General features: G+C 43.8%; 1 protein-coding gene across 5 annotated transcripts in view; it reads left to right on the top strand.

Moving 5' to 3' along the window:
- The window catches only part of nexmifb (neurite extension and migration factor b), a 51,447-nt gene extending 34,040 nt beyond the window's left edge, over window positions 1-17,407 (top strand). The window contains exons 2-5 of one of the 5 annotated variants that reach the window (XR_010095408.1): window positions 4,160-4,302; window positions 9,861-14,055; window positions 14,603-15,425; window positions 16,399-17,407. Coding sequence is in view for 4 of the 5 variants with exons in the window: in XM_063491753.1 (XP_063347823.1) it covers window positions 4,209-4,302; window positions 9,861-14,055; window positions 14,603-14,849 (4,536 nt within the window). In the remaining variant the exon portion in view is untranslated. Of the gene's footprint in view, window positions 1-4,159; window positions 4,303-9,860; window positions 14,060-14,602 lie in introns of those variants that run through there. The other 4 variants (XM_063491763.1, XM_063491753.1, XM_063491778.1 and 1 more) reach the window with 4 other exon arrangements.
- The last annotated feature ends 1,778 nt before the right edge of the window (window positions 17,408-19,185 follow it).

Raw genomic sequence — 19,185 nt, 5'->3', positions numbered from 1 at the left:
GGGGTAACAGTAGCTACAATTGTCCAGATCTGTCTCTGCAGGTTGTGCTGCGCTGATAAAGATCCAACTCTATAATCCTGATTCATAGTGAATCTTTACCTATCAGATGCTTCCTGGGCTCTCCAGCAGCCCGTGATTGACAGTGATTATCTCAAACGCAGGCCGTATCTCTGCCATCACCGTGGCCGTGTCAGGGGGGTTTTAGGTGAGGATGTTGGATCAAATACAGCAGCAAACAGCTGACAAGGAAGGTGCACAGTAGCAGAGGCCCGTGTAGGAAACACCATTGAATTAAGATTTGCAGATAAGGAATCTTTTTTTTCCTCCCTCTCCATGTGTCAGAGACAAAATCATTGAGATTTCTCCTCAGCAGCAGCAGCAGCAACAGCAGCACCGGCCTAACCTGCAGAGCACGCTCATGACACGAGTTAGCCGGTGTGAGCTTTGTGTTGAAGAGGCAGCTGAAACACAAACAGCGGCACAACACGGGAAGCATATGGTGCTAGCGATGCAGCAGTTGTTGCTGTCAAAAACATAAATGCTGCTGAACACTGTTACTGCAGGTGCAAATTAGCAACACTGCTAATGTGTTCACCGCATTCGATGTCAGTCTTGTATTTCCTGGTCTAATTGCATGAGGGTTTGCATAATGGCCTTTGTTACAGCACGGCATTAAAAGAAAGATTAATACTGTGCCGCCATATCGACCAGCTATAATTGCAAACACCGATGGCTCACTCGTTTAACATGTTGGCATTCAGCAGGCGGTCATCTGCAGCAGTCTTTGCAATGTGTTCATTTGGAGCATTTATCGGAAGACATGGCAACACGAGTTGATGCAAATGGTTCGATGAAAAAGGGTTTTCTGAGGTTCGCTTGGCCCTCGAAAGAGGAGAGCTCTGACATATGAGCTGCGAGGAGGCCCGCTGACCATTTGACAGAACAAAGCTCGCGTTTGTGAGAGAGAAACGGAAGGAAGGGTTGGAGGGGAGTACCTACTTCTTCGTCTTTCTGTTCACAATAGCAGGGCAGGTCGTACCCTAACACGTAGAAGAGTTTCCACGTGTGTTAAAAAAGCTACCTAAATTCTCAGTGTCGTTCACGGTGTGGCTCTAAGCACTAAGGTTTTCTTCCCAAATTTAGAAAACCTGAAAGACGAGTCCAAACTGCTTTTACTGTGTGGGTCTGTGAATACAGTATGTGATATTTTTAAAATTCATGATGTGTGTACAATTGTGTGTGTGTATTGGATTTGTGCTTCTCTGTAGTCCTACCACGTAGTGCTGCAAGCTCACGAGCTCGGGAGTATTACCGTGAGTTGCGTGTGAGGCAGGTTACTCAGCCTGTCTGCAACCAGTGAACCTGCTCTGAAACCGTATACCTGCGCTGAAAACAGGAGTCGCCATTTCAGCGCTGTCTGTTTGGATCAGTGTTCCCTGTGGCGCTATGCCCTCTTTGAGAGCTCCTCTGTTGGGGATCTATTCCTTAGCCCCTGACTCTATCCCTCTGTTGGCACAATGGCCCCTTTGTACCTACATATACTACTGCTGTGGGACCTTGCCTCGTAGTTTTTGGCAATTATACACAATCCCACTCCATCTATCCCCCTCGTTGCCGCTTCATTGACGAGAAATGCAATTGGATCGAGGAGAAATGCGGTGAAACGGAGACCCGGGAAGAGGCTTGCAGGAATTAGATTGTGGCGCTGATAAGTTCCATATAGAGCAAGTAAACATGTTCTTATCTTGTTATCCAGCTTACACATTAACACATGGCGCGTGTGGAGGAGGGTTTAAAAGGATAAATCAAATTCTAATCATTCTGTTTGGCTTTTTCCGCTCGCTGCTCTTTGTCTCTATTTCAGTTTCTCATCGTGCAAAGGACCCCAGCCCACATGCAAGAACAATGGAGGGGGGTCAGAAGTGCTAGCTATTTTCCTACACCTGCTGAATGCTACAGAAATGAGTGCACAGTGATTATGTGCCCTAATGTGTGGTGTTTAAAGAGTGGTTTCCCGCAGCAGAGTTAAATGGTGGTGCCCTCTGTGAAGTATTAATGATGTGGATGGATGAATCAGGTCGGCACAAACCTGTTGACGGCAGCCGTGGCGCTCTCTTAAAGCTGCACCCAGACATCAGGCTTAACCGCTTGGCAAATTGGACATGCTTGTTGGCTGTAGCTCCAATTTATGTGCACTCTCTATTGCAGTTAGTCCATCTTCATTATTGAAATGGCCTCTCGTCAGGTCTTGACAGAGTGGTGGAGATGGTACAGGGTGGAGTGCGCGTGTGGTGGGGGGGGCATACAGAAGAATCATGAATAATGTGGAAAATAAACACATTTGAAGCACTGGCGCTGGCTGGCAGAAGGGGTGTTGGGAGTGTTGTTAAATGCCTGGCTTTCATTTTCTCTCTGCTCCTCTCTCCCTCTCTCCATGTGATTGTATGTGCAGCCTCTGCCAGTGGATGTTGATGCTGTGGATCCTCAGCCTTGGGGCTTTATCTAACACACATGCAACCGAGCATAAACACAGACACACACCCACAAGCAGCTCTCAGTGCTGAACTCTAGCAGCACCTCTGTGGCTTGACCAGCATCCCAGCTGTGTGTTGTGTCACAGCCATGCTGGAGACACATTGCTCGGTGGCCACAGCCTATATTTAATAGGTTGCTGTTGTGGCTTCGCTATTCACCTCGGGATCGTTGCATTGGCGATGGCCGATAAAGCTGAGCCCAGCTCAACCGCGTCATCCCGTTTGGTGACGATATCCAGTTCCAACTCGCGCATTGTTGCAGGCGACACGTTTATTGCCGGATGTCGAATTTCAGCTCCTCGGTGAGGCGAATTGATAGGAGATGGCCTCAAAACCATTTCATAGCTCTGTAAATGTACACTTAAGCCCAGGCTTTGGGTATAACAGTGCTTCTCTTTGAAGAGAAGAACAGGATCTAACTGAGTCTACCTACAGGGTCCCTGTACCTGCTGCACACATGAGTAGATGTGATGGCTCATGAGGTAATTACCCACTGAGCTGGTGTGTATGCAACTGTAAGCTGAAGCAGGGGTTCCCTTCAGGTAGCGCTCTCGCTCAGGTCAGTGAACAGCTAATGACATTTAGAAGAAATAGGATGAAAGAGGTGGCAGTTGGTTGTAGTCAGCCACACACTACCTTTGTCTTATTGTCTGCCGTCTGTCTTAATCTCCCAGCCACCCTTTTCACACCACAAGGAGATCGTGTTATTAGATCCCCTCCCTGGGCTCATTTGTCATCCTGCAGCACCACTCCTCTAGAGGAGGACTGCAGGAGAGGAAAAAAGAAAACAATATAAGCAGGCAGGAGGCCACAACATCAAATGTTCGTCATTTACCAGCCCAGAGTCTCTCTTATCGCCATTATTCTTTCACAATCACAGCAGATTAATATGCTTTCTTTTTGTTGCCCCTCTTACTGTGTCTATTTTTAAAAGGCCGACAAACTTCAACCTCTCTTCTCTCCTCTACCCTTTAACATGTTATTTTGTATTACGGCGTACCCGGCCCTCGCACGCGTGTACTCTCAATCATCCCCCACCCCCACTTTTCACCATCACTTGCTACAATAAAAAGTATTGTCAGTGTTCACAGTTTGCTGTCACCGCCTCAGTCACATCTCTTTAATCTCTCCTCTTTGAGCTCCTTCAGATTTCTTGCTGCTGAGGCGCACGGGAGGGAGGGAGTCAGCTAATTACAATAAACAAATATGCTCAGAGCCGCCTATGTAAGGTTGGCATAGGTTAACAACTCTGCTATAAATGTTAAATGAAGCTTAAAATAGGATCGTATGGCATACAGTTGCCATAGCGATCCAAGCTGCGATTCTTTGTGTACTTTCGTGGTTGGCAAAGTTTAAATTAATCTTAGACACGAATCTGTGATACGGAGAAGAAATGAGTGATTGTTTGATGCCCCAAGGGCCTGTTTGATGCCTCCATCACGTTTGGAGCTTTTTCTTGAACCGCCATAACTTTGTTTGTCTGTGCTTAGCGTCGGTCTTTTGTTGTAATGAAATCTAATGCACTGCCGTTAATGCCTTTCTGCCTCATACGCATGGCGGTCGCCCTTTTTTACCGATTGCCTTCTTACTCACGTCTCTTTCTATTTCTCTTTGTCTTTCAACAGGTGGGACAGTCAAAATGATGCGTGGGTGGTGCAGCATTGAGCCGTATTGATGGATGTGTTAACAGACAGCAGTCTCACATTGATTGTGAAGACTTCAGAACCCGAGAATCCAAATGCAGTGGAGAGCACAGGTAACTATTCAGGTATAGCTCGTTAACACCATGTTTTTTGTGGTTTTTTTAAGTAACTCACATGAATGCTAATTTTGCTCTTTATTTCTCAGCTTTAAACATTTAGAGAAACTTGGTTGCAGAAGAGAGGAGTTTTTTTTAATTTGCCCAAGAATATTTAAGCACTCATTAAAATAAATGAAAGCTTATTAACAACAGTTTCTCTCACAACACATTTAAAACTTTGAAAAGACAATTAGTATTAGCACATAGCACAGAATTAGCTTTTCTTGAATTAGCTTTTCACCCTCAGTTTTAAGCTCTTTTACAAGATATGGGGAGCGTGAAACACATCCTGTGTGGTTTTTTTTTAAAGAAAAGTGGAAAAGAATTATTAATTGAAGCTTTTTAAGCTGTTGTTAATCCTCTCTGCTTATGCTTCCACAACTCAGAAATATAAATCTATCTTTTCTCATAAAAAGCTGCAAATATAAAAGTGGGTGGAGCCATTAATTCTCTCATACACATTTATTAGCATCGTGAAAACAAAAGGTCTGCATCATTGTTTTAATAATAACTGTATTGTTATTTTATTTTCTTGTTGTATTTCAGTTTTGGGCTTCTGTGTTTTTTTTCTCTGCAAAATCTCAGAAACCGAAACCTTGATTAGTAATTATATATTTGCAGGAAAAAAGGTTGCAAATGCTTTGAAACTGCTAAGATTTCTACACTGCGCATTGCCGTCTGAACTTCATTTACTCTACATAGTTTCACTTAACTCGTTACCCCTTGAAAGCCTACGAGAGGTAACCCTTGAAGTTCCTGTCTGACCTGAGTGGTTTCTGTCATATTTCAGGCCTGCCTATATAACGCAATGACTTGTTGGTTCCTAAGAAGTTAGTGAAGGTGGTCCCTGCCTATGCAGCTACCCTTGAAAAAACGGTCTTCAAACCACATCTTTATTGATATAAACTGAAGTGTCAAAAGTCATCATTAGACGCTGTCTAATGGGGAAAGGATTAATCAGTAACACACAAAAACATGTATTTTTGAAAGTAAGGGAATTTCAAAAAGTACAAACTGAGCAGAGTGCACTTCTCGCCCTTATGGGAGATAGTCAGATGAGAGTCAGATGTTGTGATTAAGGAACACCTGACTCCAAAGACCGTCTGCAATTTGACGTTGGAGTGCGAGATGGAATCGAGCCTGTCTCCAAATAAAGACAAACATCTGGTTAGTGCCAAATTCTGCCCTCATGAAGAAAGAACCAACTTTCACAGGACTTTAAGAGGACTTTAGGAGGAGTGTTATGAAGATGGGCATAACTGTGTTCAAGTCGAGGAATTTCAGGACTTTTGTAGCTTTCCTTGCAAAGATTATACCAAGGGCACCAGAAGAGAGACAGCAAAACACCTTCGGAAAGTTATACAGTTTGCTAAATTCACTTGTTCCCTGTCCACTATGAAAAACACACACAATTATATATGAATTAGTCCAGTTGGATTTTGTTTTTTTTACTTTTTGCAACCACATATCAATTTAGAAATCCTGGTATCTCCAAAGGTTTTACAAATGTTTTCTTCTAAAAGGTATATGAGCTACTTTTGGCTGCTGCCTTATTCACAAGGGGTCTCCACAGTTGCTAGCTCCACATGTTTGATTTGGCAGAATTTTTATTTTTGTTTTACACCAGATGCCTTTTCTGATGGAACCCAAAGGGATCTGCGTCTCTTTCCTGGATCAAACTGGAGAGCTTTCAGTGCTAGGCGAATGTGTAAACCATTACAATATGGGGTCACTTTTCTTTTAGCTGTATAAATGGTTTTTAAAACCAAATCTAACTCAAAAGAAATCAGGTAGCAGTGTAATCTCTTCCTTTTTACTGGACAATAAGCCCTACTGATGCTGTGCATTTTCAGTCATTCACCCACCGCCTACTTCTCCCCATAGTTTCTATCTACCAAGCACCACTGATCCTTCGATGAGGTTTATCTCGGTGTTTCAGCTCTGGTCAGCCTCAGTTGGAACTGAGACAGATTATCCCCAGCACTTGCCTGCTCCTTGAGAGGCAGCAAGAGGAAAAGAGAGCAAGAGAGACGAGGAGAGGTGGAATGAGAGCATTAAAAAAATACAGGAGAGAGTGAAAGCAGCTCCATTGAGCAGGAATAGGGTAGTTCTTTGAGGAGGATGGCCATGAATCATGCCGCAGTTACTCACCACTTATTACGAACATCCTGTACTGGCCGGATTGATTCCCCCCCACCACCACCACAACCCCCACTACCATTCACAAAATGTCATATAGTGAAGATGGAGCAAGCGGCTTCTATGGCTGGCCTACCAGCTGGATGACTGAACGCCCCGGGTGGCTGAGCTGCAGAATGGCTAGCTCTGCATTTTACGATTGTAAAAGCCTCCATGTAATGGGGATAAGAAGCAGGAAGTTGGAAGGAAAAAAGGGTGGAAGAAGGGATGAAAAGGGGGATGGGAAAAGGAATGCTTTCTAAAAGCCATCGCAAAAGGGGAAAAGGCCATGTCAGCTGTTTTCATTTGCATTGTGTGTGGTATTGTGATAGCTGAAAAATGTGTTCCTTTGGCCATTCCTTTGGAGAAGATGCATGAATTTAATTTAATGTCAGTGACAGGTGTTTCTGTTATTCTTAGGCTTTTCTATTTTCTTTGCTTTATAATGTAGCTCTAATTGGAATGTAATTAAAGAGAAAAAAGGCATACATGTGTATGCGCACGTGTGGCATCTGACACACTAATAGATAGGCACACAGGCGCCAACTAGTCTCTCCCCTCATGTCCATGACCGTGTCCCTCGGCATGGGCTTGTTACCGTGCAGAGCTGCCTGGCACAAAGCAGCCTGGGCCTACCTCAGGTGGACGAAGCCCCGAATGTTATGGCTAGAAAAGGAGATGTGTCTCGGAGAGCTCCGAGTGCTAACTGGTCTGGTCTGGTCTGGTCTAGTTTGGCAGTGATCGGGCTGTCTAGCATGGCTGGGCTTGGCAGTGTTGGGAATCAGAAGATCACCACCACCTGCCAGCAGCCGGGGTCCTTCCATATGCTCAGTGGTGAATGTCCACGCCAGATTGCATGAGCCATGTCACATCCAGCCTCAGTTTCTATTCGGAGAGCTTCTCTCCCGATAACACCATTAGAAAAGTACAGTCGTGCTTGGAGGATCTCAGAATGTATAAAGCTTGTTTTTTCTTTTTTGCTACTCTTTCTGTAAGCTAAATATTGAATTCTGGCAGCAGCGACTATTTTGGATGTGTATCTTGTTTACATTTGCCAGCTCAGATATTGTAGTAACATTATGCTGTACCATATCAGTGAATAGGAAGCAGCCGATCCCCCCTTTGACCCCAAATGTCAAACTCGATTTGTCAGCTACAGTCATCACTGTAAGACCCAGTGTGTGTGTGTGTGTGTGTGTGTGTGTGTGTGTGTGTGTGTGTGTGTGTGTGTGTGTGTGTGTGTGTGTGTGTGTGTTTGTATACCTGTCTGTCTGACTGATCTGTGGCACATTCTGAACAGCTGAAGAGCTAATGGTCCAGCTGGAGACAGATGGCCTCTCGATAACACTATACCCCCAAGCCAATACTCACACTCTATCACTCTCCCTCTCATACACACACACACACACACACACACACACACACTTTCTGCCCCGCTCAGCACATACAATACACACACACACATTGGACAGGATAGATTGTTAATCCATTATAAACCCCGAGGAAACACATTTCTCAATATGAGTTTAATGTTTCACGGCAATTTTGACCAATCTTTCGGCGATATTTGGTGGCAGCTTAAGTTACACGTGAGCACAGAGGGATGAAGGAAGTTAATAACCTCTCTCCCTTTTCCTGTAACTTCCTCATTTCGGTGGCTTCGCACCTTTGTAGGGCGAGCGATAACTAATCTCTGCTTTATATTTGTCTTGTCTCCGCGTGCTGGAAATCTGCTCTGTTTACATGTAATTCAAGATGAAGTGTGCTCACGAATGGAAAGCGTTTCCTTTTGTAGTCCTCCTCTTTAAAGTAAGCGACCGTGTAAATTTGCTAGTATTCTATCTTAAATATAGAAAAAGGGTATCTGTCATGACTCTCCGCAGAGAACATGTGTCAGTCCCATGCTTTAGCTCTGAGGTCATTTTGGCTCACAGACTGAGAGGACCTGATGGCGAACGCCTCGCTGTGATGCTTCTGCAGCCTCTGACGACTTGCTGCTATAACAGTTCTCTGACGATGAGAGGGAAAGAGAGGATGGATATTTCTCTAGAGGCTTTCTTCATTAAGAGTGACAGTACCGCAGTCGCATGCTTTTAGTAAGCACTGTGGCTGCTCCGGTGTGTCTGCAGGCCGCAGACCCGTAGAGACCAGCTCTCAGAAATTTCATTACCTCATTAAATCACTCTCAAATCATATCCATATTCAAAGATTTACTCACCGCCAATACAGCAACGCTGAATACGGTTTGCTAAGCAGTCTTCCCCTCAAGCATTTATCACTACCTCAATAATGATTAGGCGCATCCATTCTAAAATGGGGGTTGTTGCTAGTTAACCTCTGTGAACACATTAATTGCTGTGCTAGGGTTTTCAATTTTATTTATTTTTTTCTCTCCCTGGCATCGTTTTAAAGAATATCTGGAAGGCAGCAGCTTGGGATTGTAGAGGGAGGCAGGTGTGGATGGTATTGGTTATACAGTCTCCAACATATGGGCCTGTCGTGTCCCATGTGTACATACCTGCCTCCGCTGCTGTCATCTAATTATGCAGAGCAAACACAGCGATCTGCCTGCTGCTGCAAGCCACTCCTGCGAGTTTTGATTGTTACTCATCAGATGGATGTTTTCAACTGATTAAGACATTGTCACAAGTGACCTGTGGAAAATCACCAAAATCTACTTTCATTTGAGTCATTGTTTCTGTCGGTCTGTGTAATTTAATGGTATCTTGTTACTTAAAAGCTAGTAGATCTGTGTCTGCACAGAAACACTGCAGGGTGGGGGACATAAAGCAAGGTGGCTGCATTAATTTGATCTCGTATATACTGCTCGGGCAGGAACGACAACAGGCTCTTTGCATTGTCACCTGCAAGCATGTGATACAATTGCTCGTTTTGTTCTGTCAAATAAGCCAATTAAAATTCTTGCAGCTCTGTATATCTTTCACTTTTGCCAGCATGCTAACATTACATAAAGGTGACTCCATTTTATCTTTGATCTTCTTTTTGTTTTAAGTGCTCTCAGAGTTTGGTGGGATTTCTTTATGGCTGTGTTGCTACTTGCCGAGTCTCGGCTTTCACATTTGAACATCAAGCAAGTAATGAGTAAGGAATTGTCCAACTTGACATTGCTAATACCTCTTATTGAATCTGGAACCAAAACTGAATTATTAATGTTTAAGGCTGGCATCATGAAATGACATTTTGAGCCCTAGGGGGTTAATTGACACTAATTGCGTCTGAGCAGCTTAGAAGAATGCCGGGGTAACTAAAAGAACAAAAACAATGTAATTTAACTTCACACTTACATTTCAAAGAGCTGAAATCTTTTTTCCTTTTTTTCCCTGCAGGGCTATGTGAGCAGAGTAGCGATCTGAGTCTGTGCGGGCTCGTCGATGCTGCTCTCCCTCCGTCCTCGCCTCCACCTGCCGCAGAGACTTCACAACAGGCCTGCCCAGCGCATCAGAGGACCACTCCTACATCGCCAGCCCTCCCCTTGCCCCTTGGGACTGAGCCCTCTCTGGGCCTAACAGTAGCCCCTTCCTCCAATGACCCTCCAACTGTGGTTCCCCATCTTCACCACACGCCCGCCCCCTCATCACTCTCTAGCCCAGCTGTAAGCTCCTGGGCGCCGACAGGAGACAACCAGAAAACGTCCCTTCCATTACCCGTTGCCCTCCCTCTATCAGCGACAATGATGGAGCCTGGCACTGTGTCTGGCCTGACGGAGGAGTGTCTTCTTCAGCCTAACCGAACCTGCCTCGGCTGCTTCATTGAAACACGTGATGCCACTGACCCTAACGCCATCCAGAACACACCCCACGACCCCACCGCCAACCCTGACACGGAGACTGGTCTAAGTGTAAGGATAGGGGATGTGAGCCGAGAGGACTTCTCTGACATCAACAACATCAGCATTCAGTGCCTGAGCCACGCGGGGGAGGCAGTGAGTCACTATGGAGAACAGCTCCTCTCTGACCAGCTACTTAGCTTTCCTCTGCCAAAAGCCCCAGGTGAGGGCAAGAGAGGGGATGCAAACAAAACAACAGGGGACTGCGATGACCCCGAAGATGATGCAACAGCTAAGAATTTGTATGAAGGACTGTTACTAGACAAGGTTAGTGGAGAAGAAGTTCTGCTGGCTAATGCCAGCCAGGACTGGGGCTACTTTGAGTCTTTTATCAGTGAGAGTAAGATGGAACTGCTGGACCTTTGTTCTAAGAATGAACTGTCGGTCAACCTCTTCTCAGAGGAAGATGTCGACAATCTGTTTGACGATGAAGACGACGATTCGACATTAAGCAGTGATGTCTGTTCACTCAAGATTCGTTATGAGTCTTTCCAGGACAACATGAGGGAAAAAACAAATGTTCTGCAGGAGGAGACGCAGTTCAACTTCTTCCCCAGCGTCCTGGCCAACTGTGCCAAGAAAGAGGAAGGAGGAGCAGTCTTGAGGAGAACCGCGGAGGATCTTCAGCCCAAAACTGATGAACTCATCCTGGAGGGAGCACAGGAAGGAAAGGCAGGGGACTGCAGTGCTAGGAGTCCACTTGATGGTTCCCACGGCTCGCCTATGTCCACTCCCAAAGTCAGCTACCTAATGGACTTCAATTCCACAGAGGAGTCAGGGGAGTTCAGTGATGACAGCTCCTGCACTGGCTCGTCCTCAGACACCCTGCAGGAGGGAAAGTTTAAAAAGAGCCACTCAAAGAGATTCCTCAGTCCCTCGAACCCTCTCAACTATGGCTTGCGTTCCAAAAGAAAGGTTCGATACAGCGATGATTACTTATATGATGTCGACTCGCTTGAGAGTGAGAAAAATGCGGAGAAAAAGGAGAAAGCCCCTGCTGGTCAGAAAGAAGAGGAGGATGTAGACTGGTGCCCCAAAAAACGCCGGAAATCCTGCCGCAAAGAGCCACCTGTGGTCATCAAGTACATCATCATCAACAGGTTTAAAGGAGAAAGACTCATGTCAGTGAAACTGGGCAAGCTGGACCCTGTGGATGCGACTGTGAGCTTAAATGCCGACACAGTAAGCAAATATGAGACACTGGCTCCTCTGAAGCATTTCTGGCAGGAGAAGCAAAGAGAGAGACAGGAACAGCTTAAGCTGGCTGCCAGAGATAAACAACAACGCGGTTTTCATCTAAACGGACGCCACCATCGCCCTTTTAATTCTAGTCATCCCAAAAGGAAATACAAGATTGCAAACCGGCTTAAGGTTCAGAGGATTCACACTGTGGAGCAATCAGCAACAGCACAGTCCTCCCCTCTCTCTGATCGGGGCCAGGGAGGTGTCACTAAAGAAGAGGCCACCCCCACGGTAGGAGGAATAATAGCAGCCCCAGGCCTCCCAGTCACATTAGACACAAACTCCATCACACACACAGTCACAGCCAAGAGCCGCTCCCAGGAGAGGGAGGAGAGGGAGGGGAGGAGATTGGGAGGAAATAAAACAGTCAGGATAAGGAAATTCAAAAGCGAAGCCAGGCTGAGGAGCAAGAAAATAAAAGAGGCAGAAGGAGAGGAGGGGAGGAGCGTGACAAATGAAACGGATGCCTGTGTCACTGCGGCACAGATTGAGGACCCCACTGCTGGGTTAGAAGAGGCAGGCATTAGCTCAACTACAGTCAAACCGCATTTCTCTGACAATACCGCCACCGCTCAAGCCGCTGAGGAGAAATTCCCCTTTGTTTCATCCACCTGCTCTCCTGACAAAGCTGCCTCCTCCTCAGAGGAGGTGGAGACGGGTGTCCCTGTCATCCCGGGGGGCTACCTGCAGACCCTGTTAGATGCCACAGACTCCTCAGGTGGAGCAGCTATCTCTTATTTCCCCCAACAGTCCTCTAGGCAGCAGTATTCTCTTGGGCTGTCCCTGGAGGAGAAACAGTTTTCTTCTCTGCAGCTCGCTCAGAGCTGCGTCCTATCGCCTCCCTCTGAGTCCGAGCTCCAGCAGTCTCCTCAGAACTGCCCCAGCTTCCCCCAGATGTGGCATCCACAGCTCTGTGCAAGTCACAGCCAGAGCTTTGGGTCTGAGACCCCCGAGACTCCCATCTTACCCAACAACTTCCCAGCTGCTGTTCCCCTGAATGACAGCCTGCCAGTGTCTAACTACAGCCAGCTGAGCCCTGAGGCTGACAGGCTGCTTTATGAGAAGAGCTACCTGAGTGAGTCTGGGCTGCAGCCCGGGGCAGATCTGCAAGTGTGTCAGTCTGCCTGCGTGGAGGGCCAGGTGCAATACCAGCGAGGGTCCCTGTGCACAGACAATGGCAGGCTCATCAGCTATGACTCAGTGGGCTCTCTGTCAGCCTCCTCCAGCAATTACAGCTCACTCAGCCTCAAGTCTTGTGAGCGAGAGGGTGAGGAGGAGGGCCGAGACAGCTTCTTAGCTCATTGCAGTCCTAAAGTGGTGATTCAGCAGAGTGTGGATGCCCTTACCCCACTCAGGGAGTCCTCAGACCTGCTGGATATCTCTAACTTCACCCCTGACAAGTTCAGGCACTCATCACTGTCAGAGCTTTCCCCTCCTGAGACCCCAAATCTGTCCCCTCAGGTTGTTGGGCGTGAGATGAAGATGGCAGGGAATGTTGGCGAATACCAGGATGTGAATGATTTAAGCATGGACTGCACTAGGGAGGTAAAGTGGAACTGTGACGTCATACAGCAACAGGAGCGCACGGCAAACGCATACCCGGTGGAGGACAACCAGTTTCCGCTACACAACTTCAACAATCAAGATGTCTTAGGTTTAGATAAAAAGGAGATGGCAGCTACAGAATTTGATGAACAGAATGGCGCCAAAAGCATAAAGTCAAAAAGGAAAGGCAGCTGCAAACAAACAGCAGGAGGACAGAGCCCGAAGAAGGTCCGGGCTCCGAGAGCCCCCAAGTCAGAGAAGGTCAAGACTCCCAAACAGAACTCTCGTTCCACCAAAAAGATAAAGGCCATGTTAGAGGGTAAGGCAGCAAAGAACCAGGCAGGTGGCACAGGCCTGACTGACAGTAGCAGCACTGGGGACTGGCCCGGCACCGGATGGTCGGAGAGTAACAGCCTGGTGGGGGATGACCAGAGAGAATTTGAGGAGCCCTCCAATATTCTGTCCAACATTGTCTCTGGCATGGCTGAGGTCCAAAGGTTCATGATGGCCTCCATTGAGCCACTGTGGAACCCCATGTCAGAGGCCTGCATGCCCTCTGAGGCCAACAGTCTCAACCTAAAGACCCTCAAAATCTTGGCAGGAACTGAGGCTGACCTGAAGAAAAAAGGAGCTGTGCTCACAGGGGCTGGGAGAGGCAGAAAGGCAGGGGGGAAAGGAGGCAAAAACCAGGCCAAATTCAACCCCTCTCATCCTTTATTCCCTCAACTTGCTCTAGGCTGTAACATGTTTGATAAACCCAACTTTATTAACCCCGGGCCTGCTCACAAAAAGCTGTACCGCCACAAGACGAGTGCAAAGTTCCCTCGGATTGAGACACTGAAGGGGAAGCGAGCTGAGAGAGACCCAAATAAGGACATAGCACTGATGACCTCTTTTGAGAAACTGAGGTAATATTTTGTTATCAGCTGCTGTTGTACCCCCTCCCCCCCCCTCTCACTTTCCCCCACTACCTGCTCAGCCCTCCCTCCCAAACATACCTACACTGACGCTATGCCAGAGCTGCATGAGTTCTACGTTTCCCCCCTGACTACTCCCACTTCCTTTTAACCCCCTGAAGAGGAAATTAATATCTGCATGAGAAACTTCTTGTACTTTGCAAACTACCTATTGAGTGATTGTGTCAAGCTTGATTGAGATTTGAAACGACCATGGCTGCATTTTTCTTGCTTTTGTTGTTTCTGCTTTGTTTGTTCTTCTTATAGTCGTTTTTTTTTTTTCTTTCCTTTTTTGTTTGATTTTTGTCTGAAAAAGAGAAATAAGCCTTGAAAAAAGTTCTGTCGCCTTTTTGAGGAACTTTGTTTTTGTATTTTCTCAGCAGAACTAGCTTCCCTGAATTACATATTTATTTCCCTTTTCCCTAAAGATGTAGCTATATACATAAATGCATTGAGTGACATCTACGCACCCCTCCTCCTCATCTGTTTTTGTATGCAGAATATGGATGTCCTGTTGTTGCTGTCCGTCATACACTGCCTGGCTCATTTCAAGAGGGAAACCTTCAATAAATGAGCCCAATTTAAGCCCGAGACATCTTAAACACGAGATGGGACCATTTTGTATTGATGACATATCAGACATTGTCTTTTTTTTTCCCCCGCCCTCAAAGTTGGAATGGCTCCCCCTTTCCTTTTGTCAAGTTTTTGTTTTCTTCTTCTGGAGTTTAGAGGAACTGGTTATCTAAATTAACATTTTTACGCCTTGCAAATTCATAAAAGCTCCACCCTCAGAGTATTTTTGTCAATGTTGTTGTACAGGGACATGCAATATTTGCAAAAAAGAAAAAAGAAAAAAAAAGAAAAAAAGATAATTATAATCTTAAAATCATTGTGCCAAAAGTAACAATGCTGTGTAAATGACCTCTTATATATGTGTGAATATTGGCTGTTCCTCTTTTCTATCCATTGGAATATTGGCTGCTCGGGTTGGAGACTCCTTACAGAGACTTGCAACTACAGGAATTCTTTATTTGAGACTTTTCTCTCTCTTCTCTGATGAAAGGCACCAACAGCTGGCAGTGGTACACCACCACTCACTAAACCAAATCAGAAAGACTCTGAATTCTCCTCGTTTCCCCCCACTTTGTTTGCCAAATTCAATTTACCTCAACATCGCCTGGCACTGAGAAGCAACAAAAGAGAGGCAAAGGGGAGATCTGCTCTGAAGGCTACTGTAGAGGAAGGAGATGAAAAAAAAAGAGAGAGAGATGTTCAAATGAGCTTTCTCTGGACCAAGAAGAGTGTAGCGCAGATGTCTGAGGGTAAGCAAGAAGATGATTTGTCATTTGGGGCTGTGCCTCACCGAAAAGCTGTTTGTACTGGAAATTTAAGGCAGTAGAGATTCTGATGCGCACATCAGTCGCGAATGGACATTATTGCAGTCAATGTGAACGTGAAAGCAGTTTTCAGTACAAATAGAAACAGTAATCTTGTAAATGAAGGAAAGCATGTCTTTGCATTCACTCCATGTGGAATTTTTACTTCTATCTTACCTGAAAAAAAAATGGTAATTTAAACAGTAACTTTTCTTGACATTCTCATGTAATTTATTTCATGGCGCTGCCGTATTTCAGTCTGATTATTTAGCTCATATTTCCCATAATGTCCATAATGTTTCTTTCTTTTCATTCTACTTCATTTTACATCATTGACTGTCCTGATTCATGGGTCAGAATTCTGGCAGAAAATATTGTGACCAGAAATTTAAGGCTAAATACAGGCACAAATTGAAAAGAAATATATATTATATACATTGCGTCTATCTGATCCAGCGTATTCACAGGCCATTGCTTTTAATTACTTTGGGCTCATTCACTACCTCACAGCTCTGAAATAAACATCTAGAAAGCCACTTAAAAATGAACCATACAATCACGCTTAATCAGTAATAAAATCGCTTTGATTTTATACACTAAACGAATTTCAGGAGAAATGCAGATCCAATCAAACACTTAGTATATTGTGTAGAAATATGTGAAATTATTTTCACTGTCTTTTAAACAACGTTATCATTTTTAGCAGTAATTACATGAGACTGCATGGAGATGTGCGGACAAACTGATTGACTGATTGATTGATTTTAAAACAGGCCTTGTCACAGTGGATATGGCAGTTCTGACACACAGGTTATATTAATTGATTGCTTGCATACGGCAAGAATCGTAATCAATCTTTCTGTGTCTCTTTTTTTTCTCTCTCTCCTCTCTGCCATGATCCTTTGTTTCTTTTCTATAGTGTATCAGGGTTAGGACCAAGACAAGCTGCTGATGGGAAGCTCCACATGGGCTGCAAGCCCATTTAGTCTGCCTTCTCTCATTTCTGCCTATTGTCAAATTGAATGTACTTCTCTGAGTTCATAATTTTCTTTCTTTCTTTTTTTTCGGTTTGTTTTTAAAATGTGCCACTGTTGAGCTGCCTCATGTTAATGGTGCTAAGAAAGCTGACAATTGTTTTCTTTTCTTTACCGTTCAGTTTCGATTTTCTTATTTTCATTTTTCGGTATGTTTCATTTCACCAGTGTTAACGAAAAAAAAAAGAAATGCAAAATAGATTAGGTTCCTAACCCTCTTTATGAATGTATATTATAATGTTATGTTTGATGTATTCACTTCATGATTCTTTGACACTGATTGGAATTACTTTTGCTCTTTTCATTAAAAGATTACCGAGCTTTATATATACTGTCTAGAGTTGTTACCAGAAGGAATCTTAATGAACTCTTGACACTACAAAATCTTGTATATTTTTTGTGTGCCAATTTGTAACATATTTTGTAAGTGTATATTTTTCTTAGAAAGTGCTGTGAAGTATTTGTGTGTGTGAGTAACCTTTTATGCGCCTCTATGGGCAGTGGAAAGGATATACAATGACAAGTTTCTGGTTTTAAAAACCAAAATATGAAAGTATCAACAGAAAACTAGAAATATTTACATTTTGTTGGGAGTTTTGTAATAAGACCATGATCTTGTTGTGAGAGTGTTGTGTTACTGTGCAAAACACAAATAAGCAAAGAAAAAAAAATGAAAACTTGGAAAAAAATATAATTTGTGAACAATTTGCTGTTTTATAGATTTTCATGTAAATTATTTGAGTATTATTTTGTTTTTTTTGTTTTGTTGTAACTGTTGCAAAGGTTTTAAATATTTGTGATCAAGCCTGTATGGTGATAATGTAATATTGGTAACTTGCTGAGTTTTGTAATAATGTTTATGGAGTAAATATACAAATTAAAATAAGATTTTGAATGCTGCTTTCTGAAGAGAGTTGGGTTGTGTTTTTTACCACCCACTTATTGCTTTTAAAAATGAGCTACATTATATTGGAGTAAATTTACAATTGTCTGTTAGCTTCTCTAGCTTATCTGCTAGGTTTTACTAGCTTCGCTAGCTACTCTTCACTCCAGTAGTTTATTTAAATCTTATTTTAATTGAAATTAAGATTTTGAATGCTGCTTTCTAAAGACAGTTGGGTTGTGTTTTTTACCACCCAGTGCTTTAACCAGGAACTACATCACATTAGAGTAATAAAGTAGTAGTCGTACAAATCTCAATTCTGCTGGCTTCTCTGTTAGCTTCTAACAGCATCTTTAGATTATCTTCACTCTACTAGCTTTTAATTTAATTTAAATAAAATTTAAATGTATAACTTAAAACTGTATTTTTTTGAGAGTTGGGCTGTCTTTTGCTTTGTTTGTTTTTTTTACCACCCACCCATTGCTTTCAAAAGGAACTACATCACATTGGAGTAAATTTACAAATCTCTAATAGCTTCTCTCCTAGCTTCTACTAGCTTAGCTTCACTCTAGTAGCTTATTTAAAGCTGATTTGAATATAATACCCAGCCATTGCTTTAACCAGGAACTACTATCACGCTGGAGTACATTTACAAATCTTCACTCTACCAGCATATCTGCAAACAGCTTCACTCCATTCAAAACACAATTAGTAAAGGTTGTGATGTGGAGTATTGTGGAAAATAAAACTAATATTGCAGACACTACATGAAGATGTCAAGAGTAAAGGCCACGTAGCATCTCTGCTAAGTAAATATTCCACCTTTCTCTGTGATACTACTAAAATAACAGTAATGTGGATAAATATTATCAATTCCATTCAGTTTGTTCGTGCCACAAAACGTGTAAGTGTAAAAACAACCTTAATAATTCCAATTAGTCTTTCCCTGGTTGTTATATTGGAGGATTCTTAGACGAAAGTCGTTTTAATTTCTGCACAAGTCTGGCTTTGGCTCATGTTATTTTAATGTCATATCTAATTAGCACTCAGGGTCAGGCATTGCTAGAGTGACTGCTCATCCATAACTCTGAGCTGGGCTGCTGTGGTCCACACTGCAACTCATTCTGGCATGCTTAATTGGAGCTGGAGATACAGTCTGAGACCATAAACAGATCCTGTGATGTATGCCTCCAAAATTGTCAGCTGGTATTAGCATTGTTTTTGTTCTTTAGTCACCCGTAGCAGATAAGGGAGCGAGCAAATTATAAGATGGAATGTCTAATGCAATGGATCAGGTACACCTGTGGTTATTAAATGAGATGCTAGTTGTTTTGTCAGTATGTGCTTATGCTGCATAGACAGCCATAAGCCAGCTTTGTCATTAGGACAACTGTTTTTATCTTTAAAAAAAAAATTATAGAGCTATAAAGCAACATTTTAAAGGGATTGGCATGTTTTCATAGTTCAGGTTTATTGAGTGCAATCATGGGAACCAAAAAAACAAAATAATTACGCAACACATTGTTATACATTTTGGCAGATTTGCTGTAAAACAAAGGGAGTTCTTTTAGTAGAAAGCTTTACGGGCTAATCTGATGTGCGGAGTTCATTAAAAATGACACAGTACTTCTGCTGGGTAATCCATTCTCTGTGTTAGAACAATGAAGCTGAAGCCATTTCAGAGGCTTTCAATAGCTGCCCAGTGGGTTTTCTTGATGGTATTTCCAGGTAATTTTCACAAATTTGTGTCTTGTTAGTTTGTGAGCAATTTTTCCCCACGCTGGTTTAC

This window comes from Pelmatolapia mariae, linkage group LG2, assembly GCF_036321145.2.
Source record: "Pelmatolapia mariae isolate MD_Pm_ZW linkage group LG2, Pm_UMD_F_2, whole genome shotgun sequence".
Taxonomy (NCBI): Eukaryota; Metazoa; Chordata; class Actinopteri; order Cichliformes; family Cichlidae; genus Pelmatolapia; species Pelmatolapia mariae.
This window is presented reverse-complemented; position numbering and strand designations above follow the sequence as displayed.